The 25,765-nt window shown below is 42.7% G+C and overlaps 1 protein-coding gene across 2 annotated transcripts in view; it reads right to left on the reverse strand.

Moving 5' to 3' along the window:
* KLHL14 (kelch like family member 14) overlaps window positions 1-25,765 on the reverse strand; it is a 156,391-nt gene that overhangs the window by 128,413 nt on the left and 2,213 nt on the right. For both annotated transcript variants that reach the window (XM_077270421.1, XM_077270422.1), the window contains exon 2: window positions 24,021-24,942. In XM_077270421.1, coding sequence (XP_077126536.1) covers window positions 24,021-24,910 — 890 coding nt within the window. In that variant the 5' untranslated portion in view covers window positions 24,911-24,942. The remainder of the gene's footprint in view (window positions 1-24,020; window positions 24,943-25,765) is intronic.

Genomic DNA, 25,765 nt, shown 5'->3' on the forward strand with positions numbered 1-25,765 from the left:
TTACATTTTCAAATTTATATTTTTGCAGATTCTATGATCACCTACATATTTTTTGCTTTCAGATTAATGACCAAATACATGTTATAAAAAGAATGAACAGACAAAAGACTGAACATAGCACATCTATCTTTCTCCATCTTTTTATTGCATACTATTTACATTTTTCTATATTCAATTATTCAGTTTGATTTTCTCTCCTTGTAATGAAAAAATAAAAATTGTACCCAAGCTGCTGTTTTTGGATCCTATAACCCTATGTAAGTACTCTTGGTTTTCAATTCTCATGCCCATCCTAATACTTGATCATCATAGCTAAAGAAGCACTTCCATCAAAGTTGTTATCCTCTACCTGCATCCTTTCCCCTGATGAAGCCACAGTTTTAGTGGTGATACGCGTGGGGTATCGCTTTTCTTCCCATATCGATGCACTCTTGACAGTCAAGGTTAGCAGGTCTTGCTTAATAAATAAACAGACTCATGTATTTTACTTCATTGGTTGTTCTGGCGGTACGTACATTTGTTGGCCCACAGTTTATATTTATTTTATTTTCTCACATGCACTATTAGGATATTATTGGTTTGGTTATTATTACTGGGGTTAGGTGATTTTAACCATACAGTCAACTCTTGTGATATATATTTGCATACTGTACATTACGTCTATCAGGGTTAGGTGATTTGTATACACACTCACCTTACAGTATGTGACATATATTGTCCATCTAGACATACATTAATCTGCTGTATGTGCTTAATTTTTGACTAATCTTTATTGATAGTTCCATATTATCATTGAACACGGTTTGTCTTTATTGCCATTGATTTGCATTTCCAGCACTAAGCATTTTATTTAATTGTTTTTACCAATTTTTTCCAAAGGTTAACCATGTGATTGTTTGATAGGGCAGAATTAAACTCTGTTATGGGTTTATATCAACAACAGCCATTTGGCTTTTTAATGATGTCTTTGGTTTCATGTACAATAAATGTTAATTATTTTAGGTGATCCTTTTTGCATATTTCTCTTTATTTTAATCATCTTAATATATTGCAGTCATCATATTAAATAGATATAGCACTGTGTACTTACAATTGTTCATTTTGACTTTCTACCCAGAAAATTCTTCTTTTTTCCATTAGGTCTGTGATATCACGTGTTTAAATATGGACTAGCTGAATCCTTCAAAACTCTATGTAGAAACAGAAGGTCAATTTTCGCTATACGAGTCATGAGTCACGGCAAAAGTCCCTCGCTAGCTGGAGGAGCGGAGCAGCTGGGTCAGAAATTGAGGAGGCGAATGATAAATACAAGGACAAGAGAATCTTCCTGTTTCTACATAGAGCAGAGAAAAGAGAGGAATGAACTAGGTAGAAAGGTAAAATTTTGAAATTTCAGGCCCCAAATTCAAGGTTGCATTATCACCAGGTACTCAATGGTGTTTTGCACCTTCCCACAGAGACATTTGGGGAGGTTTGTCATTTATGTATCATTTAACAAGATAGAGAAAATAGTGAAATATGCTTCACATTTTTAAATAGAGACTGTAGCATGAGTAATTTAACGTCACTCTAATGCTAGGTGCCACTGTCACCTCAACAGCAAGCTATGAAAGTAAAAGGGGTCACATTGGGACACACACACTTTTATGACCGTGAAGAGCAAGTTGGAAAAATTCCAACCAAGTCTGATCCACTGCTCCCCCTTCCCCGGGACAATGACTCCTGTATAAGCCGAGGGGGGGGGGACATTTTCAGCACAAAAATATGTGCTGAAAACCAGTCATGTCGGACGCTGTTCACACTAGGGCGTCCGACAGACAGCGGTAATTACTCATTCGTCCACTATATGCTCAGTTGCGCCGGCTAGATTGATCCAGATTGTCCGGGGTTAATATGGCTGGTACTCGGGTTGGAGCCTTAGTCACGCCCACTGCCTTTAAATAGTTTTGCTGGGCTTTGGGCGTCGCTGATTATAGCTTGTGTCTTGTGCCTGGTGATCTCGGTTCGGAGTGGTGGTCTTGGAGAGGAAATATCGTATCTGGTGGTGTATTATCCTTTGTCATATTTCTCCTTCCTACATTTGTGTTTTGTTTTGCCCTGTGCACATTATAGTGTCTTCCTTAGTGTGTATGCGGCGTGTTGCATTTTTAGTTTTCCCTGTCTGTGCTTTCTGTAGGGGTTGGTGTGAGGTCTTATCACTGGGTGGTGGGTGGAGGTTTCAGCTTAGTTCTGAAGCAGGAATCAGGGAGAGGCCTGGCGGCCCAGACATGCACACCTTCAGTGTACACTCTGGGAGAGGGACAGACAGGGTTTCCCTAGCCTGAGGGATATTGCAGGGGCCCGGGTAATCAGTTGTAGTCTACCCAGTATCCCCATGACAAAAACTCGTCTTATACACAAGTATATACGGTAATTTCTTTCTATGGGAAATTCACTGTTTCTGAGCTTTTTCTTTTTCATAAGAAATTTTGAAAACCTCCTAGGGAAAAAAAGAAAGCGGATGTCACTTTTTTTAAGCAGATCTTGAAGGAAACTTCTTCAAACTAGGCACTGTCCATTCAAAAGGCTGCAAAAAACTCTTCAGGAAAAAAAAACTTTCCAAAACATTTCAAAACCTCCTCCACACCACTTCAGAAAAAGAAAAGCTTCTCCAATATGTTCCCACAACGAGTTTTTATAGTTTTTTTTACGCTACATATTTTGTGGGTGCAGAAATGATACACAAAATTGGCAATATCAAAAATTCACCAGAAACTCATCATGGGAACATAACCCAAAACCTCCTCAAAAAAGGAAAGTTTAATGAAGTGGTTTATTCTGGAAAACTTGTGGTTTTAGAACTCATAGCCTTAAGTATGTGCATGTATGTGAGTTTTGATTGAGTCAATCAAAAATTTCAAGTTTTCTAATGGAAACCACTTCAAGAATCCTTTGGGGAGTTTTTTGAGAAGTTTTTTTTTATTTTCTGAAGTGGTTTTGAACAGTTTTTGAATCTTTTGGAAGAGTTTTTCTCCATAGGTGGATTTTGCTAATTTTGATTTAACAGTGCCTAGTTTGGAATGGATTCCATCAGGTGCTCTTTCAAAGAAGTGACATGAATGAATGCACAGAACGTTACCGCCGTTCTGATTCTTGATGAGCTGTGGCATATGCTACACCACAAATCTCACTGTAGTGCTCGAGTAAGATTTTTGGTGTGTTGCACAGAGGCACAAGCCACTAGTCAGATGCTTCTGTTGTGCATCTCTTCTTGAATCAGGAGCGCCTGACTCCAGCATGCCTCCTTGTAAAACACTTGTGTGAACAACGCCGATCTTGATTAATCAAGCACTTGGACTTTACTACTTCTTCAGCTTTTTCTCTGACATTCAAAGAAATATATAGCTTTTTCTATATCCCATTAGTGAGAACTGGGTGTTTCTGCCTGCATCCTGTACACAATTCACAATGACAACCATAACACTCTACATATTCTAATCTAGCGTGGCTGCATGTCTACCATTATTAGCAGTAAAATATATATAGAGAGAAACATAAAGGGGTATTCCCACCTCAAAGAGCCTATCCTAATATGTAGTGGGTGTAATCTTAATATATACTTACCATATAATGTCTTCACCTCCTGTCCATCCAGATGTGTCCGGATCCCAGAATTCCAAGCGACGGAAGTTCACCAACCTCCATACTGGGACACCCAAAAGATGGGTGTCTCAATATGGAAACTGCTGGTGGTACCAGCCTCTTGCACGGTACCACCAGCGGAACACCGTCGCACCACACACACACTCTGTATACGCCGTACGAACCACACACACACACACTGTATACGCCGTACGCACCACACACACACACACACTGTATACGCCATATGCAGCCTCTTGCACGGCACCACCAGCGGCCGGGATCAGCCGAATGATTCACTGACCGCCCCCATCTTTGTACAGGAGGAGCGCATGTGCAGTTTTAATGTAACTGCCGATATCTGTCTGCACAAAGATGGCGGCAGTCTGATTTACTGCACCTGCACGAATTCCACGCAGGCGCAGTGAATCATTCGGCTGATCCCAGCGGCAGATGCGCGACGTGTCTACAGGAAGAGAAAGCTGGTCACATTAAAGGGGTTTTCCCACGAACGAAAGTTCATTTTAAAAATTGTCTGTGTCTGATCCACATCTCCTGGGCAGGGGAGGAAGCAAAAGATAATACTGACATTACAGCAGGGGATCACAGAGGATTTCTTTTGTCAGGTAAAATATTTCACTGTTTTTAAACAATATTTTACCTCACAAAATGTATCGTCTGCAATCTCCTGCTGTAATGCCAGTATTGTCTTTTGCTTCCTCCCCTGACACATGAGGGAAGAAGACAGCACAGTGGTGGAGAGAGAGAGCAGACAAGGGGGAGAGCACATGGGGTACACAGGTCAAAGAATAGATGATATGAGAGGAGAAGACAGCAGATGGGGGAGAGAGAAAGTGCATAGGGGTGAGAGAGACAGAGCACAGGGGGGAGACGGCTCAAACGGGACAGCATATGAGGGGAGAACATAGTACGGGAAGGAGAGAGACAGCAGAGAAGGGGGATAGCACATGGGGTAGACAGGTCAAAGAAGAAAGCACAGATGGGAGAAGTTAGCACATGGGGAAAGAGAGAGTGGATAGGTGGGCGAGCACATGGGGGAGAGATTCTCAATGCTCCAATGTCTGCCCTCCCGATTTGCTAGGTCTCTTTCCTCATGTGAAGGCATTGCAGGACCTCGGGTATCGCAAGTAACTAACTGTCACCATATCAGTGGTTGCAACCATGGATGCCTAAGGTCCTGCAATGCCTGCACAAGAGGAAAGAGACATAGCGAATCAGAAAAACTGTACTACATTTCTAATTGGTGGTATTTACTAATATTATTATTATTACACCTACTACGTATTGGGATAGGATCTTGGAGATTAGAATACCCATTTAAGCCCTAATTAGCAAATGTATGATAGAAAGAAATAGAAAACAGTGCCTGGACAGTGTTGAAGAATAATTATTCTCCTATATACTTCTGAACTTTCATATATAAATAAAAAAAAGATTTTTTAACCACATTTACGTGAGCAAACAGATAATAAAAAGACATTCACATATATCAGCTCACTATATACTTTGTTTTATTTCTTGTAGAAGCAATACAGTCAACTTTCTTATTGGAGCGTCTTTGTTGATCTGGCTCCTGGCGCCACGTTTAGATGAATGACCTTCCATGTAATACATCATACAACTCAAGACTTCCACAGTAAGAACCACTAGTAGGCTGGTGTCACACTACCCTAGAAAACGGGAGAGTGCTATGCGAGAAAACATGGCATAGCACTCGGACCAGTGATAATCTATGGGGCAACTCACATCACCGTATTTTTTTTCAGGCGCATTCGATGTGCATGTAAAATCACGGCATGCTGTGATTTTATGTGTATATCGTCTGAGACTCGCCAATGTAAGCCTATAGGTGCGAGAAAAACTCAGACACCACACGGACCATCTGTGTAGCTTGCGACAAATACGCACACATTTTCCTTATTTCAGCCCATTGAGCCATTAAACTCAATGGGGAAAATGTAAAGCCATACGCATGTCATACGCATGTCATACGGATACATAGGTGAGAGAAAATCGTATCATCGCATTGCAAACGTATCACACATGGATGACCATACGGAGAACACTTGTGCGAATCTCGTCAGGGAGACTCGGAACGATTTTCCATACGTTTCGTGTGACGCCAGCCTTATTACGAGTCTTGAGCAGGAGACCACCCTATATGACATTCATAGAACCTAATAGGGGACATTGGTGGTTTTCTCTTTGAAGATATATTGCATTTTTCAAATATGCAACAGGTTACTGAAGGCCAGGGGCGGACTGGGCCAGGTGGCAGGAGTGCATATGCCCCCCGGGCCGGTGCCTGAGCAGCTGCACAGGGCCGCTGGAGGACCGGCAGCGATTTTAATACATAGCGCGCCGCATCCCTCCAGCCGGCCCTTTAAATCTAAGCCAGGTCCTGTGTGCGCGCGTTGCCAGCGCTGATAAGTGCTGCGGCGGCCCACGCTAGTGCGCGAGCACGGCCGCGGTCCTAGTTCCTGCGCGTGCTCGTCTGCTGCCCGTGTCAGCGCGGGCAAGCAGGAGACCACGCGCGCACATTTGAAAAGGCCGGCGCGCATAGGACGCCTCCACCTGACCTGACTGTGTCTGACGCTGGCCGGCCTGTACCAGCGTCAGAGAAGACTGCTCACCAATGCCTGGGATCCTCTTCACTGCCGACGCTGGAGAGGACCCAACACATCACAGCCCTTCATCCTCCCGACCTCCCCCCCCCCAATCTCAGGGACCTGGGTGAGTCCCAAGATGATTTTTTAATGTATATACAGCAGTTGCACCTATATAATGTGTATAGACTGCTATATATACGTTATATAGGTGATACTGCTGTATATAATCACTATACCACTAAAATGTATGTATAGCAGCCTATATCTTATATAGGTGACACTGCTACTGATGCATATATACCTTATATAGGTGACACTGCAGTGTGTGTGTATACATACTGTATATACAGTATACTGTACACACACATGTATGTATACACATATATGTACATGTATACACAGCAGTACCACCTATATAATGTATATACACATCAGTAGCAGTGTTACCTATATAAGATGTAGACTGCTATACATACATTATATAGGTAGTATAGTGATTATATACATCAGTATCACCTATATAATGTATATTTAGTAGTCTATACACATTATATAGGCAATACCGCTACTGATGTGTATATAGGTGATACTGCTGTGTATATATGTCGTTATATAGGCTATACTGGTGTGTGTGTGTGTATACACACACACACGTACATATATACACAACAGTATCACCTATATATAACATATATACACATCAGTAGCAGTATTGCCTATATAATGTATATAGACTGCTGTATACATGATATATAGGTGATACTATCATTATATACAGCAGTAGCAGTATCGCCTATATATCGTGTATCCAACATTTGCAGGATCACCTGTATAATGTATATACTACTGCATATACGTTGTATAGGTGATACTGCTGTGTATAGCAGCACTATCTATCTGTGTCTAATATATATATATATATATATATATATATATATATATATAATTTTATTTTATCAGTTTCATCTATATAATGTGTGTACACCAGTCACAGTATCACATACAATATATAGGTGATACTACAACTATACACATCAGTCGCAGTGTCAACTATATATTGTATATACAGTAGCTTCAATGTGATATATATTCAGCAGTCGCGGTGTCTCCTATGTACATCAGCCTCTGTGTCTCCTACGTGATGTATGCATCATAACATAGTATAATTCTGTCCTAATTACCGTATATTGTAGAGATGTGTGTGTGTGTATATATTTTTTGAATATATATATATACAGTATATATATATATATATATATATATTACATAGAGAGAGAGAGTGTAGAGATGTTTGTATAGTATGGCGCTATGTATATATATATATATACAATATATAGTTGACACTGCGACTGATGTGTATAGTTGTAGTATCACCTATATATTGTATGTGATACTGTGACTGGTGTACACACACTATATATACACTGCTGCCACATCTCTACACTATCTACTATATAATTGTCTAAGGGTCACTTCCGTCTGTCTGTCACGGATATTCATTGGTTGCGGCCTCTGTCTGTCATGGAATCCAAGTCGCTGATTGGTCTCGCCAGCTGCCTGTCATGGCTGCCGCGACCAATCAGCGACGGGCACAGTCCGATTAGTCCATCCCTACTCCCCTGCAGTCAATGCCCGGCGCCCGCTCCATATTCCCCGCAGTCACCGCACACAGGGTTAATGCCAGCGGTAACGGAGCGCGTTATGCCGCGGGTAACTCACTCCGCTACCGCCGCTATTAACCCTGTGTGACCAACTTTTTACTATTGATGCTGCCTATGCAGCGTCAATAGTAGAAAGATCTAATGTTAAAAATAATTTTTAAAAAATAAAAAATCATTATATACTCACCTTCTGCCGCCTTTCCCACTCCTCGCAACGCTCCGGTGACCGGTCCATGCAAGCGGCAGGTTCCGTTGGCAAGGATGGTCTGCGAGAAGGACCTGCCGTGATGTCACGGTCATGTGACCACGACGTCATCACGGGTCCTGAGTGCCTGCGCGAGAAAGACCTGCGATGATGTCACGGTCAAGTGACTGCGACGTCATCACACCCTGGGACCGGAAGCTGCCGCCTGCACGGCACACAGGCGACAGAACTACAAGGGACCCCTCGGAAGGTGAGTATATGTTTATTTTTTATTTTTTAACCTGTGACATACATGGCTGGGCAATATACTACGTAGCTGGGCAATATACTACATGGCTCTGTGGTGTATACTACGTCGCTGTGCAATATACTACGTGGCTCTGTGCTGAATACTACGTCACTGGGCAACATACTACGTCACTGGGCAATATGCTACGTGGCTGGGCAATATGCTACGTGGCTGGGCAATATGCTACGTGGCTGGGCAATATGCTACGTGGCTGGGCAATATACTACGTGGCTCTGTGCTGTATACTACGTAACTGGGCAATATACTACGTGGCTGGGCAATATACTACGTGGCTCTGTGCTGTATACTACATCGCTGTGCAATATACTATGTGGCTCTGCTGTATACTACATCGCTGTGCAATATACTACGTGGCTCTGTGCTGTATACTACGTGGTTGGGCAATATACTACGTGGCTGGGCAATATACTACGTGGCTGGGCAATATACTACGTGGCTGGGCAATATACTACGTGGCTGGGCAATATACTACGTGGCTGGGCAATATACTACGCGGCTGGGCAATATACTACGCGGCTGGGCAATATACTACGTTGCTGGGCAATATACTACGTAGCTGGGCAATATACTACGTGACTGGCCAATATACTACGTGGCTGGGCAATATACTGCGTGGCTCTGTGCTGTATACTACATTGCTGTGCAATATACTACGTGGCTCTGTGCTGTATACTACATCGCTGTGCAATGTACTACGTGGCTCTGTGCTGTATACTACGTCACTGGGCAATATACTACGTCACTGGGCAATATACTACGTGGCTGGGCAATATACTATGTCACTGGGCAATATACTATGTCACTGGGCAATATACTACGTGGCTGGGCAATATACTACGTGGACATGCATATTCTAGAATACCCGATGCGTTAGAATCGGGTCACCATCTAATATAATATATACACCGCTCTATATTCCTTAACACGGTATATAATATGCCTCTGTGTATATAATAGATTGTAGTATACCGTATAAACTCATGTATAAGCCGAGTTTTTCAGCATATTTTTTTTTGTCCTGAAAACACCCCCCTCAGCTTATACACGAGTCATTGTCCCAGAAAAACGGAGGGGGAGCAGCGAGTCACAGAATATTCCAGTGCCGTGAATATTCATTTCTCTTATAGGGTTCACAGCCACAGCTGCTGGCTTCCAGCACACATCCTACTTACCTTCCCTGCGCTCCCTCGCTGCATCTTGTTCTGGCGCCAGCAGCTCTTCAGACCGAGCGATCATGTGTCTGCCTCTCATTAAGGTAATGAGTATTCACCCCTCTCCACTCCCATAGGCGTGGGTAAAGGCCGGAGACACACTGGTGCGAGATACGGCTGAGTCTCGCTGGTTAAAAGCAAGCTGTGGCACCTGCACTCCGGAGCGGAGCGTGCGGCTCCATGTATTGCTATGCAGCTGCACGCTCCGCTCCGGAGTGCAGGTGCCACAGCTTGCTTTTAACCAGCGAGACTCGGCCGTATCTCGCAGCAGTGTGTCTCCGGCCTAAATATTCATTATCTTAATGAGTGGGGGACACGTGATCACCCAGCCACAGGAGCTGCTGGCACCAAAACGAGATGCTGCGAGGGCATGCAGGGAAGGTAAGTAGGATGTGTTTTTTTTTTTTTATCGGAACCATGCATACATGAACAAGGACGGAGCCATGCATAAAAGGACGGGGATAAGGAGCCATGCATACAAGGACGAGGATAAGGAGCCATGCATACAAAAATGGGAATAAGAGGCCCATGCATACAAGGATGGGGATAAGGAGTCATGCATACAAGGATGGGGATAAGGAGCTAAGGAGCCCATGCAGACAAGGATGGGGATAAGGAGCCATGCATACAAAGACGGGGATGAGGAGCCATGCATACAAGGACGGGGATAAGGAGCCATGCATACAAGGACTGGGATAAGGAGCTCATGCAGACAAGGATGGGGATAAGGAGCCATGCATACAAAGACGGGGATGAGGAGCCATGCGGACGGGGACGGGGGAGCCATGCAGACAAGGATGGGGATGAGGAGCCATGCATACAAGGACTGGGATAAGGAGCAATGCATACAAGGACAGGGATGGGGGGACCATGCATACAAGGACAGGGATGAGGAGCTATGCATACAAGGACGGGGATAAGGAGCCATGCATACAGGGACAGGGGAGCCATGCATACAAGGACGGGGATGTGGGGACAATGCATACCTGGCTTATACTCGACTCAATAAGCTCTCCCAGTTTTTTTCTGGCAAAATTAGGTGCCTCGGCATATACTTGGGTCGACATATACTCAAGTATATACGGTATATTGTGGAGCTGTGTATACTTCTACTGTCCTGCATAAATGGTGTAATTCTCAGTATCTATTCTTATTATGTATGTGTGTGTATCTGTCTATCACTCTGATTAATTGTGAGAAAAGTAGCGTACTCCTTATTGGCCCATGTGGCAACGTTTCGGATCCGTAACTGCACATTTCTCTGATATGGAAGTGAAATGTTGCCACATGGACTAATATAGTGTATAAAAAAAATCGGTTCCATTTTCTTCCACAAAAGTGGTACGATTCTCTTCTCACTTGCTGTCCGTGTGCAGTCGTTTTTTTTTTCCTCAGCAGATGTTGCAGTCTGATACACGGCGAGTCAGACCATTGAGAAGATGGAGAAATTAATTTCTCCGTCTCCTCCACACTTGTGCTGCGAGAGCATTGGAGCACGGACACTCGGATCATGCTCACAGCAGAGCAAGAGCCAAGTAGCATTGGCAGATCACTTCCAATGCCATATGCTAGTGCTATTCCACCCTAATGAGCACCTGTATTAAAGGGAACCTCAACCCCCCCCCCCCCCCAGCGTTTTTAACTAAAAAAGCCATCTTGTGCAGCTGTAATGCTGCATTCTGTGAAGGTGGCTCTTTTAGTTCTGGTCCCTTCCAACGCTGAAGTAATCGTTTTTAGAATTTGCCTGTCATACCTGTAGTTTGTCAGGGGGGCATGTCTTTTCCCCCCTGACACAAACGCCTCCCTCAGTACTCTGTGTGCCAGGCGCCACCTCCTCTTCCTTCATTAGCGTCTCCAGCGCCTGCGCTGTAAGGTTTTTTTCGGGCATGCGCAGCTTGCGCTGCCCTTCCAACTTACAACGCAGGCGCCGGGGGCACTAATGAAGGAGAGGAGGAGGCGCCTGGCTCCGGAGCAGATACTGCTGGGCGGCAGGAGGAGCGCTGGTCCCCTGTGAGGGAGATGGCACCTCTGCTGTGAGTCCTCTGCAGAGCGGTCACTGGGCGCTGTGCTCCTCAGTCCTCTGCCATCCTCTGGGCTCTCCTCGTCCTCAGGGTGTCTCCGGTGCCTGCCTGCGGTGTAAAGAGCACCATGTAAATGGACCTGTGTTCGATCATGCGCACTGCGGCGCCATTCACATGTGGCTCTTCAAATAACGCCTTTAAGAGAAGTGTTGAAGGGCAGGACAAAGTATAGCAAAATTCACTGATCAGGATGGGGAGTGTTATAGTATGTGGGCTGGTGGGGTTTGTGTGGCAGGGCTGTTTTTTTTTTGTCCCAGTCCGGCCCTGTGCGTGAGATTATACATTGGGGCTGTGCGTGTCATTATACAGTGGGGCTGTGCGTGCGTGTGTGTCACTATACAGTGGGGCTGTGTGTGTGTCATTAATTATTTAGGTACACCATGCTAGTAACGGGTTGGACCCCTTTTGCCTTCAGAACTGCCTCAATTCTTCGTGGCATAGATTCAACAAGGTGCTGGAAGCATTCCTCAGAGATTTTGGTCCATATTGACATGATGGCATCACACAGTTGCCGCAGATTTGTCGGCTGCACATCCCTGATGCGAATCTCCCGTTCCACCACATCCCAAAGATTTCATGTTGTTTACGCCAAATTCTGACCCTACCATCCGAATGTCGCAGCAGAAATCGAGACTCATCAGACCAAGCAACGTTTTTCCAATCTTCTACTGTCCAATTTCGATGAGCTTGTACAAATTGTAGCCTCAGTTTCCTGTTCTTAGCTGAAAGGAGTGGTACCCGGTGTGGTCTTCTGCTGCTGTAGCCCATCTGCCTCAAAGTTCGACGCACTGTGCGTTCAGAGATGCTCTTAGGCCTACCTTGGTTGTAACGGGTGGCGATTTGAGTCACTGTTGCCTTTCTATCAGCTCGAACCAGTCTGCCCATTCTCCTCTGACCTCTGGCATCAACAAGGCATTTCCGCCCACAGAACTGCCGCTCACTGGATTTTTTTTCTTTTTCGGACCATTCTCTGTAAACCCTAGAGATGGTTGTGCGTGAAAATCCCAGTAGATCAGCAGTTTCTGAAATACTCAGACCAGCCCTTCTGGCACCAACAACCATGCCACGTTCAAAGGCACTCAAATCACCTTTCTTCCCCATACTGATGCTCGGTTTGAACTGCAGGAGATTGTCTTGACCATGTCTACATGCCTAAATGCACTGAGTTGCCGCCATGTGATTGGCTGATTAGAAATTAAGTGTTAACAAGAAGTTGGACAGGTGTACCTAATAAAGTGGCCAGTGAGTGTATATATATATAATATATATTCATTCGCATGCTTGCAGTCACAAGACCACCTGCTCCCGGCACCAGAGAATCCTCACAGTGTGCACGATATGGGGATTCACACACAGTGACTTTAGACATGTAGCTTAAGATCCGACAACCCCTTTAAGGATGGGCCGCGACTCATGGGCCACTGCTGTGTGGTTGCCCCCCAGGCTAAAATTTGCCAGCCAGCCCCTGCTGAAGGCTAATAGCGAAAACAAAGAGAGGTAAATGTACTAATTTCTTGAAAACATACACCAATACATGGGAAGGAAGCCACCCAGTGTCAATAATCTAATGCAACCGTTTGCTAGTATCCACCGTACACTTTTAGTGCTGGCAGTAGGTAGCTGATGCCACGGACCATAAATTTACCGTGTAGGGATGGCGCAGACTCTGGAACGTTTAAGCTCTCAGATGGTGATGACAAACCCGAGAAGTTAGTCATGGGAAGGGCTCCATCAGTCACACTATTGACCGCTCCACAATGCAATCATTTTCCATAGCAATGTAGTAAGTGTAATAATAATAATATTAGCAAATACCTCCAATTAGAAATGTAATAGTTAACTGTCACCATGAGTGGTTGTAACCATGGATATGTAAGCTACTGCAATATCCTGCACATGGGGTAAGCGACAAAGCGAATTCGAAGATCTATACTACCTTTCTAATTGGAGGCACTTTCTAATATTATTATTATTATTTCACCTACTATATATTGGGATGGGATCTTGGAGCTGGGAATGCCCCTTTAATGATTGTCCCCACATCTCCCATCTTTGCAAGGCCCTGCCAGAGTATTATACCAACGATCAGTTGATCCCTTAGTGGAATGAAAGTGTAAAAGAAACACAACAAAAACCCTTTCACCTTTCAAACTAATGCTTTATTATGTGAAAATACCTGCTGCATATAAAAAATATGCATAAATAATATCACTGCAATCTGTAATGATCCATACAAAAAAACTAACACTTAATTCTCCAAAGCCCTAAAAAAATATGCTAAAAATTCATACCAGAATTGCACCATGACCAAACTGGCACCAATACAAAACAGTAAAAACACAAGCCCACATCAAGTTTTATCAAAAGAAAAATAAAAAGATAAAACAAATATTCTTTTAAGCTCTTGGTGAAGGCCACCGTATAGGAACGACGACCATGCACCATCACTACATGGAGTGGGCTCTGGAGGTAAGCCCATTATGTACAGTATTGGGGCCCATTTTACTACAGAGCCGGCAACCAACAGTACCTGATGTAATCAGAGCTTGCTGCAAATCGCATCAGTTTAGCCTCTTAAATGCTGCCAAGCATGACAATGGCATTTACAAGGCTTCCAACATGGCCGTTGTCACTCCAGAGCCCATCAATCCCTTCACAATGCAATCGTGGGGTGCTGATAGGTTATCATGGCAGCTGGTAGCCTTCTCAAGGCCTCCGTGTCTGCCATGGTATTACTCCTATGAAGCCCACTCTGCGGCTCGGTAATTGTACAATAAACCACAATATGATCAAGCCATGACAGGTACAAGCTCCTAAAGGGGACTAATTACACAGGTCAACAAAAAAATTTTTTTTTTCTGGTGTCCAAAATATTTTAATGAATTTGGGGTATTTTTGGGGTGCTGATTCTGAATATGCTATCAGTTTTGCCAGATTGGCTCAAGTTTTTGACATTTTTGGTATCTTATTTATAGCACTTGTTGGTAAATGCGACGCATCATCTCATTAATTTCTTTGGATTAGTACTTGAACTGAGCAGTTCTCAATATAGTTTTGTGTTAATTAGTGTTCTAAAAGTTTGTTCATAGCTTGATTTTTGCACTAACTTTATGTTGTTGTCTGTTTTCCAGTGAAAAGCATGAACTCATCAAGAAGAAGTTGTCTTAACGATCCAGACTCATTCTGTTACATTTGTGGTGAATACACACTGCCAAAACATAGAAGAAACATAACAGACTTCGTAAAAAAAGTGTATTTTGCCTATTTTGGGGTTATGCTTGGGGACCAAGACAAGTTTTGGGCACCACACATAGTGTGCAAAGCATGTATCGAATTATTACGAAAATGGAGCAAAGGACAAAGAAAAAGCTTCAAATTTGGTGTTCCAATGGTGTGGAGAGAGCCAAAAAATCATCATGATGACTGTAATTTCTGTGCAGTGCAAGTGCAAGGATTCAATAAGCATAAGAAACGAAAATGGGAGTAACATGGAATCTGCAAGAAGGCCTGTCCCTCATTGTGAAGATGTGCCTGTACCTGTGTTTACCATAAATAACAGTCATCATGATGATTTTTTGGCTCTCTCCACACCATTGGAACACCAAATTTGAAGCTTTTTCTTTGTCCTTTGCTCCATTTTCGTAATAATTCGATACATGCTTTGCACACTATGTGTGGTGCCCAAAACTTGTCTTGGTCCCCAAGCATAACCCCAAAATAGGCAAAATACACTTTTTTTACGAAGTCTGTTATGTTTCTTCTATGTTTTGGCAGTGTGTATTCACCACAAATGTAACAGAATGAGTCTGGATCGTTAAGACAACTTCTTCTTGATGAGTTCATGCTTTTCACTGGAAAACAGACAACAACATAAAGTTAGTGCAAAAATCAAGCTATGAACAAACTTTTAGAACACTAATTAACACAAAACTATATTGAGAACTGCTCAGTTCAAGTACTAATCCAAAGAAATTAATGAGATGATGCGTCGCATTTACCAACAAGTGCTATAAATAAGATGCCAAAAATCTCAAAAACTTGAGCCAATCTGGCAAAACTGATGACATATTCAGAATCAGCACCCCAAAAATACCCTAAATTCGATGAAATATCTTTGGCACCAAAAATGCTGTTGACCAGTGTTATAGGTCTAAAACATCAAAATATATATATGTATATATAAAAAATATGCCATACTGTGAATAACAATATGAAAAAGATCAAAACAACAGAATTGGCTGTTGGTAATTTTTTATTATCAAAAATTGTGATAAAAAGCGATCAAAACATTTGAACCCCCAAAGAGGGTATAAACAAAAACATCAACTCGGCGTGCAAAAGACAAGCCCTCAGACAGGCAGGTCCACTGATGGAGGAATGAAAAAATATGGATCTCTAAAAATGGAGACAGACACATTTTTTTCTGTGCAAAGTTCTAATTTTTTTTAACAACTAAATTATAAATACATCTTGTAAATTTCATAGAACTGAAAACATATTTACCTGAAGAATTATTCTGACAGATCATTTTTAGTGCACAGTAACAGCCATAAAAGCAAAAAAAAAAAACAAACAATGGCAGAATTAAGGGTTTTTCCACAATTTCATAGCACTTTAAATATTTGCCCCACTTATGATAAAAAGAATGGTGTCACACACAGTTAAAACTTATTCTACAAAATATGCCTCATATGGCTATATAGATGTAAAAATAAAAAAGTTATATGTCTTGGAAGAATGGTAGGAAAAACAAAACAGGCAAAAGAAAACCTAAAAAGCCATAATCTAAACAGAACTTGTCGCCACCCAAAAGCTGAATCCTTAACCCCTTCATGACCGTGGGATTTTCCGTTTTTCCGTTTTCGTTTTTCACTCCCCTCCTTCCCAGAGCCATAACTTTTTTATTTTTCCGTCAATTTGGCCATGTGATGGCTTATTTTTTGTGGAACGAGTTGTACTTTTGAACGACATCATTGGTTTTACCATGTCGTGTACTAGAAAACGGGAAAAAAATTCCAAGTGCGGTGAAATTGCAAAAAAAGTGCAATCCCACGCTTGTTTTTTGCTTGGCTTTTTTGCTAGGTTCACTAAATGCTAAAACTGACCTGCCAATATGATTCTCCAGGTCATTACGAGTTCATAGACACCTAACATAACTAGGTTATTTTCTACCTAAGTGGTGAAAAAAAATGCCAAACTTTGCTAAAAAAAAAAAAAAATTGCGCCATTTTCCGATACTCGTAGCGTCTCCATTTTTCATGATCTGGGGTCGGTTGAGGGCTTATTTTTTGCGTGCCGAGCTGGCGTTTTTAATGATAGCATTTTGGTGCAGATACGTTCTTTTGATCGCCCGTTATTGCATTTTAATGCAATGTCGCGGCGACCAAAAAAACGTAATTCTGGCGTTTCGATTTTTTTTCTCGTTACGCCGTTTAGCGATCAGGTTAATGCTTTTTTTTTTATTGATAGATCAGGCGATTCTGAACGCGGCGATACCAAATATGTGTAGGTTTAATTTTTTTTTTATTGATTTATTTTGATTGGGGCGAAAGGGGGGTGATTTAAACTTTTATGTTTTTTTTATTTTTTTCACATTTTTTTTAAATTTTTTTTTCACTTTTGCCATGCTTCAATAGCCTCCATGGGAGGCTAGAAGCAGGCACAGCGCGATCGGCTCTGCTATGTAGCAGCGATCATAAGATCGCTGCTACACAGCAGAAATGCAGGTGTGCTGTGAGCGCCGACCACAGGGTGGCGCTCACAGCTGCCGAGGATCAGTAACCATAGAGGTCTCAAGGACCTCTATGGTTACCATTCAGAAGCATCGACCATGTGACGGGGGTCGGCGATGACGTCATATCCGGCCGCCCGGCCGGATGCGGTGGTTAAATGCCGCTGTCTGCGTTTGACAGCGGCATTTAACTAGTTAATAGGCGCGGGCAGATCGCGATTCTGCCCGCGCCTATTGCGGGCACATGTCAGCTGTTCAAAACAGCTGACATGTCCCGGCTTTGATGCGGGCTCACCGCGGAGCCCTGCATCAAAGCAGGGGACCTGACGTCGGATGTACTATCCCGTCCGATGTCAGGAAGGGGTTAAGAGATTAGTGGGAGTATGGCCTATGTTCGTCATTGCCTTTGTGCCTGTTTTTTTGGTTAGTTTTCTGTGTTTTGTGCCCTTTTTTGTTTTCACCCAATTCACTATTGTTTTTGCACCTTTTTGTAGTCTTTTTTTCTTGTGCTTAACATTGGGGCTCACCATCTAAATTCCCTATCAGTATGGCTTTGAAGTTTGGGAGGAAACCCAAACCAACATGGGGAGAACATACAAACTTCTTGCAGATGTTGTCGTTGGTGGGATTTAAACCCAGGTCCCCAGTGCTGCAAAGCAACCATGCTGCCCATTTTGATGAATATGGCACCAAAAAAAAGAACTAATACTACAAGACAAAAAGGGAAAGTGACTAAAAAACACAGCAAATGATGAATCGAGACTTCAAATTTAATAAACAAGATCCAACTACTAATAATACATTTTCGTGGAAATTTCAAGCTTCCTACTCGAAGGAGCAGCCGTCAGCCTGTATTCTTCTCTCGTGTATCACCCCTACTCTGGAACTCTCTACCACAACACATCAGACTCTCGCCTACCATCGAAACCTTCAAAAGAGCCTGAAGACCCACCTCTTCCAACAAGCCTACAACCTGCAGTAACCACCGATCGGCCAAACCGCTGCATGACCAGCTCTATCCTCACCTACTGTACCCTCACCCATCCCTTGTAGACTGTGAGCCTTCGCGGGCAGGGTCCTCTCTCCTCCTGTACCAGTTATGACTTGTATTGTTTAAGATTATTGTACTTGTTTTTATTATGTATACCCCTCCTTACATGTAAAGCACCATGGAAAAAATGACGCTATAACAATAAATAATAATAATAATAATTCTTTACCATCAGACACAGGCTACTGTCCTACCATGCAGAGTAAGCACAGGAATCTTAACATTCACCAGAAAATAACATCAGGCTGATCCTACCTATATAGGGATTTTTCTAATTTGTTCGGCTTGGAGGCATAGGGGGTCCACTCAGATGCAGGATTGTTGTTCCTTTTCATATAAAAACAAAGTGGTCTCTTTCTGCTGCTGGCACTGCCATTTGTGCAGATCTGATGCTTTATACTGTTTTGCATTCTTTGGCGCTGGAGTAAAGATACTTATCCTGTGTTTTCAATTCATTACAAATCATTTTACTGAAAACTACGCAGTGAGGGCCCAACTCTAACTTTTCTACTGGATCTTTAAATTCTACTACACATTTAACATTCAGTGGGGATAATAAATTATTGATACACTGACGATTTGCAAGTTCTCCCACCTACAAAGTATGGAGAGGTCTGTAATTTTTATTGTAGGTGTACTTCAACTGTGGGAGACAGAATCTTTAAAAAAATCAAGAAAATCACATTGTATGATTTTTAAATAATTAAATTGCATTTTATTGCATGAAACAAGTATTTGATACAATAGAAAAACAGAACATAACATTTGCTACAGAAACCTTGATTTGCAATTATAGAGGTCAGACGTTTCCTTTAGTTCTTGACCAAGTTTGCACACACTGCAGCAGGGGTTTTGTCCCACTCCTCCATACAGATCTTCTCCAGATCTTTCAGGTTTTGGGGCTGTCACTGGGCAACATTGAGCTTCAGCTCCCTCCAAAGATTTTCTATTGGGTTCAGGTCTGGAGACTGTCTAGGCCACTCCAGGACATTGAGATGCTTCTTCCAAAGCCACTCCTTAATCGCCCTGGCTGAGTGTTTCGGGTCATTGTCATGCTGAAAGACCCAGCCACGACCCATTTTCAATGCTCTTACTGAGGGAGGGAGGTTGTTGGCCAAAATCTCGCAATACATGACCCCATCTATCCTCCCTTTAATACGGTGCAGTCGTCCTGTTCCCTTTGCAGAAAACCACCCCAAAGCAGGATGCTTCCCCCACTGTATTTCACAGTTGGGATGGTGTTCTTGGGGTTGTACTCATCATTCTTTTTCCACCAAACATGACGAGTGGAGTTGATACTAAAAAGTTCTATTTTGATCTCATCTGACCACATGACCTCCTTCCATGCCTCCTCTGGATCATCCAGATGGTCACAGGCCTGGATACGTGCTGTTGTGAGCAAGGAATCCTTGCATGCCCTGCAGGATATAATGACGATTAATTGTGTTACTAATGGTAATGTTTGAGACTGTGGTCCTGGATTTCTTCAAGTTATTGACCAGATTATCCCATGTAGTTCTGGGCTAGTCCTTGAGCTTTCGCAAAATCATCCTTACCCCATGAGGCAAAATCTTGCATGGAGCTCCACACCGAGGAATATGGACGTAAACTTGTGTTTCTTCCATTTTATAATATTTGCGCCAACAGTTGTTGCCTTCTCACCAAGCTGCTTGCCTAATGTCCTGTAGCCCATCCCAGCCTTGTGCTGCTCTACAATTTTGTCCCTGGTGTTCTTAGATAGCTCTTTGGTCTTGGCCATGGTGGAGAGGTTGGAGTGTGACTGACTGAGTGTGTGGACAGGTGTCTTTTTTACAGGTAACAAGTTCAAAAAATTGCAATTAATACAGGTAATGAGTGCAGAGTAGGAAGGCTTCTTAAAGAAAAACTGACAGGTCTGTGAGAGCCAGAATTCTTGGTGGTTGGAAGGTGATCAAATACTTCAAATAAAAACAAACAAACGGCTGCCGCGCTAAAAACACACATGAACATATAACGGTGCCCACCTTCACGTATCAGCGTCCTCCCGTGTCTGCACAATCAGAAATGTAGGAGCGGCTCTGCTGAGTGTGTGCCCAGAGTGGCTGGTGGTACAGGTGGCTGAGCTACGTCCGTGGGTGGGGAGCGTCCTCCCTGAACACCCCAGATAGCTCACAAATCACTGACTCCAGCAGCCAGCGGTGCGCCTCGGCCGAAAGCGCCGCCGCGTAGTAGCGTGGTGTGGGGGGCGTGGCTTAGCGGTGACGTCACCTGTCCGTAGGAAACGGACATGTACAGGGGCCAATGACCGACGCGTTTCGAGGGTACCGTCCCTCTTTCTCAAGGTGCTTGTCCCTGTACTGCCGCTAGACCTTTATACCCCCATACTATCCCATCTGGTATACCAGTTTGCCAAATGCACTGACAAATGGCATTAATCACGCTGCTGACCAAGCTGCCTGGGTAATTTGTACACTGTCACTGTGATCAAATACTTATTTCATGCAATAAAATGCAAACTAATTATGTAAATATCATACAATGTGATTTTTTTTGGTTTTTATTTTTAGATTCTCTCTCTCACAGTTGAAGTGTACCTACGACAAAAATTACAGACCTCTCCATTCTTCATAGTTGGGAAAACTTGCAAAATCGATAGTGAATCACATACTTATTTTCCCCACTGTACAAGAAAACGCATGCCATAAAAGTGCTGTCAGTGTGCAATCCGTGTGCTGTCAGTGCTGCAATGAATAGGAGAAGCTTTGTAATCTAATATACAGTATAATGCTGAATGTGTGTGTGTGTGTGTGTGTGTGTGTGTGTGTGTGTGTGTGTGTGTGTGTGTGTGTGTGTGTGTGTGTGTGTGTGTGTGTGTGTGTCCGGGATTGGCATCTGCACCGTCACAGCTACAGCCACAAAATTTTGCACAGTCACACGTCTGGACCCTGAGAGCGTCATAGGCTATGTTGTGAGGCAAAATTTTAGCCTCGCGCGTTCCAATTCACCAAACAATTTTGCCCCTATCTACATAATGGGGAAAAAGTGAAAGGAAAAGTGTTGGAGGCAAATTAACAGCTGCCAGATGTGAACAAGGGGGACTTAAAGAGTGAGAGCGATGGCGCCAAAGAGTATATACCGTACAGTTGCTAAGGTGGGGCCCCGACATGGGATACTCACCACACACGGGGATATGAACACACACACATAATGCGCCACACACTACCACGTGCTTGAACACATATATCACCCTCAGCACACATTTCACCACACATAAACCAACCTCACCACATAAAAGTCAAAACACTAAAGTCGCAGACTCAAAACTCGCCACGCACAAAATTTGCCACATGCAAAACTAGGCTGACGCAAAACTCGCCACATGAGCAAAACTCGCCTCATGGAAATCTCGCCACACGCAAAACTTGCACACGCGAAAAAATTGCCACATGCACAAAAGTTGCAACACATGCAAAAGTTGCCTCACACAAAACTTGCACATACTCAAAACGCACCATACATAAAACTCGCAATGCACAAAACTCGCTATGCGCAAAACTTGCTGCACGCAACTTGCTACACTAACCTGTCACATGCAACTCAGCACACAAATAGTTGCTACACGCATGTCGCCACACAAAACTCATCTCACAAAAGTCGCTACATGCATGTCGCCACACGCAACTCAACACACACAACTTGACACATGAAACTCGCCCTAAAACACACACAAGTCTGGTATTATCCTTCAAAAAAAATCTGATTAATAAGCAAACTACAAGAGCAACAAATGTACCATATAGGAAATATGGCAGCTGTCAGTCACATGACCTGTCTATTATGTGTATGCGTGAGCTAATATATACTGCCAGGGGGGAGGGCTTCCTGTTGGCTGGGGATTTATCAGGCTGCCAATTTAGCTTACAAATACTGAGGTAAAAATACTGACCATATAACGTGTCTAATACAGGAGGAGATGACACACAGATATATACTATATACAGGAGGAGATGACACACAGATATATACTATATACAGGACGAGATGACATACAGGTATATACTATATACAGGAGGAGATGACACACAGGTATATACTATATACAGGAGGAAATGACATACAGGTATATACTATATAAAAGAGGAGATGACACATAGGTATATACAGGAGGAGATGACATACAGCAGGTATATACTATATACAGGGGAGATGACATACAGGTATATACTATATACAGGAGGAGATGACATACAGGTATATACTATATACAGGAGATGATATACTGGTGTATATTATATATAAGGGAGATGACAAACGTGTATATACTAAGTGGAAAATGAGAGGTGTGAGGTGAAAATGAAAAGGTGTGAGTGCAAAATGAGAGGAGTGAGGGAAAATAGTGGAGTGATTGGAAAATGACAGATGTGAGGTCGAAATGACAAGTGTTAGGGGGGAATGAGAGGAGTGAGGAGGAAAATAAGAGGCGTGATGGGAAAATGAGAGAAGTGAGGTGCTATAACCACAAATATTTACTATGCCCAGGCAACGCAGGGCTCTTCAGCTAGTTGTATATATTTTTCCATACGTGAAAATCGCTAATGAAACTCTGATGGTAAAAACTGATACTGATACTAAAAACTGATACTGACCAAACACTGATAAAACTCGGATGAAAAACACTGATGACATTAGGACTGTTCTTGTGCATGTGAGAAATCACTAAAGTCTGAATGAGACCTAACAAAAATTATATCAATTGTTGATAGTTTTAGTTACAACCGGAGTCAATGGTCTCCATAATTGCATATGTTGGAGGTATCCATCGGAGGTATGCGCCTAGTATTACTGCTTACTTAAACCTTTGATGAAAACCAGCCCTTTATATATGCATACTCATGCTTATTTCAGAGATTATAGTAGCTTCCATATGACTTTTTCTTAGGCCACGTTCACAAGTCCAGTATTTGGTCAGTATTTTACATCAGCGTTTGTAACCCAAATCCAGGAGTGGGAGATAAATCCAGAAGTGGTGACGTGTTTCTATTACACTTTTCCTCTGATTGTTCCACTCCAGGTTTGGACTTACAAATACTGATGAGAAATACTGACCAAATACTGAGCACATGAACGTGGCCTTACAAGAAAATGCACTGTGTAATTCCTATTTATACAGACAAGCCATACACTGACAACTAAACTTCTTATGGGGCACCCATTATTCTGTTGGATAGAGGTGTCTCTGCCTTTGGAGGACGGAGCACGTCCATCCAGTACACAGACATGTAATGCTTCATTTATCTTGTATTTCTGCTGCTGGGGAATTGAACAATATACGCCGGGTGCCCCAGCAGATTACAGCCGATAGTGGTGAAGACACTTTGTGATCAGCTGGATATTGTGGGACCCTTCTAACAAAAATGATTACCAAGGGACCCCCCCTTTTGAGCATTCATTGCATACAAAATGGAAAACTAGAAAAATGCAACAGTATATAGAAGCAAACATTGCAGAAGTAAGAGGACTTATGGCTGTCTTTGGCTCACCTGCTGGCGGTGCTCTGCCTGCAGTGTTGTCTGAAAGGCATTAGGTGATAATTCATAGCGTCCAGCAGTAACTTTTGGCATACCGGGTCAGACCTCATGAAGTCTACTGACTGTACCCTCTCTACCAACTCTGGAGCTGGGATGAGAGCAAAGCGAAGTCTCTTCATCAGATCTGGGGCATACTGCATTCGTGTTTCCCTGTCATGTTCCAGCCAAAGTACAGACATCTGAAAGAGAGCAAGTTCAGATTCGACTGGAGGTGGTAAGGAGTCCAGCATGGAACGCATCTCTTCAAAGTTGAGCAGCAACACATCCTCCACCAAATACTTATTGGCTAGTTTCTTTGTCTCTTCCAGGCCATGAAGAGCTGCAATTTTACACACCTGCTTATAGTTCTGCACTGAAATCTGATCGTTGAGAAACTGTACACAAAGCTTTGTCACCTGAGGAATATGTAAGATCTTGCTGACTGATAATACCTCCTCAACTGTATCTAAAGATAAGGTAACATTGGCTGTGTAAAGGTACTCCAAGACCAATCTGAGTCCGATTGAGGAACATCCTTGCAAAACCAGGTTGTTGATGGCTCTAGGGCTGACAAGCATCTTCTCATCTGGAGAAGAGGAGGGTGTCCCAGGTTCATCTGACTGTTGCTGTTGTTCCTTTGGACCAGTTGACAGGCCATCCTGACCAGGGTGACTGGAGAAAAGAGATCTGAAATACTGAGAACAGGATGCAAGAACTGCTTTGTGGCAGTGGAACTGCTGTCCTTGGGCAGTCAAGGTCACATCACAGAAGAGCTGCTTCCTCCACAAGAGGTTCAGGCCGTGGAGAAGATTATCACTATGACTCGGGTCAAAAGTGGAAGTCCTGTCCCCCGATCTGGACATGGTGGGACTCTAGTGTGAATTTCTGCAGATACCTACAAACAATGAAAATCCATTTTAAAACTTTGCTGTCAGATAAGAAAACTATAATGCTAAGGCTAAGTTCACACTAGCATTCAGAGCTCCATTTTTCTGTTCCATCATAGGAAACTTGCATTCTACGACAGACAAACAATGCCAATAACTACACGACAACACCATTAATTAAAATGGGGTCTTTATGGTTTCCATTGGAGTATCCATCACATGCACACTTTTCCTACACCTAAAAACTATGGAACTGACAACGAAGTCTCCTAATAGATTCTACAATACAAGGGTGAACTTCACCTGAAGTATTTTTTTTAATTAACTGTTATTTTTCACAAAAAAATGATAAAATATTGTTGAATCATTGCATAATCCTTCCATATATGATCAAGAATTGAACTGAGTAACCTCGTGCCTAAAGTATTTTTTAAGCATTTATTACTTTAACATTGAGATGCAAAGAATGACATTGACTTTTTAAGAAAACCTAAAATGATTATAATACACTAATTTGCAGAGTTATACACAAACTTTTAAAGGCAGCGACACAAATGCTTTATCCCTAAGATGCCTAAGTCATCAGCCTATTTTCTGTTGTGATATAGAGTCTGTACCATCCAACGTAGAACAGAAGTACGTATAATAAGGCAACATTGGGATAATGAGATATCTAGCTGTGAATGATATTCTTACATAAACCATATTTGGGATTTCATTTCTCTAGATCTCTCCATTTTAAATCACCTGTAGAATCTTCTTAATTTCATGAATAAACTGTGTTTCTGAACTTCTCATTATTCTTTTTTTTTAAAAAAAGAGGTGTGATCA

This window comes from Ranitomeya variabilis, chromosome 6 (assembly GCF_051348905.1).
Source record: "Ranitomeya variabilis isolate aRanVar5 chromosome 6, aRanVar5.hap1, whole genome shotgun sequence".
Classification (NCBI taxonomy): domain Eukaryota; kingdom Metazoa; phylum Chordata; class Amphibia; order Anura; family Dendrobatidae; genus Ranitomeya; species Ranitomeya variabilis.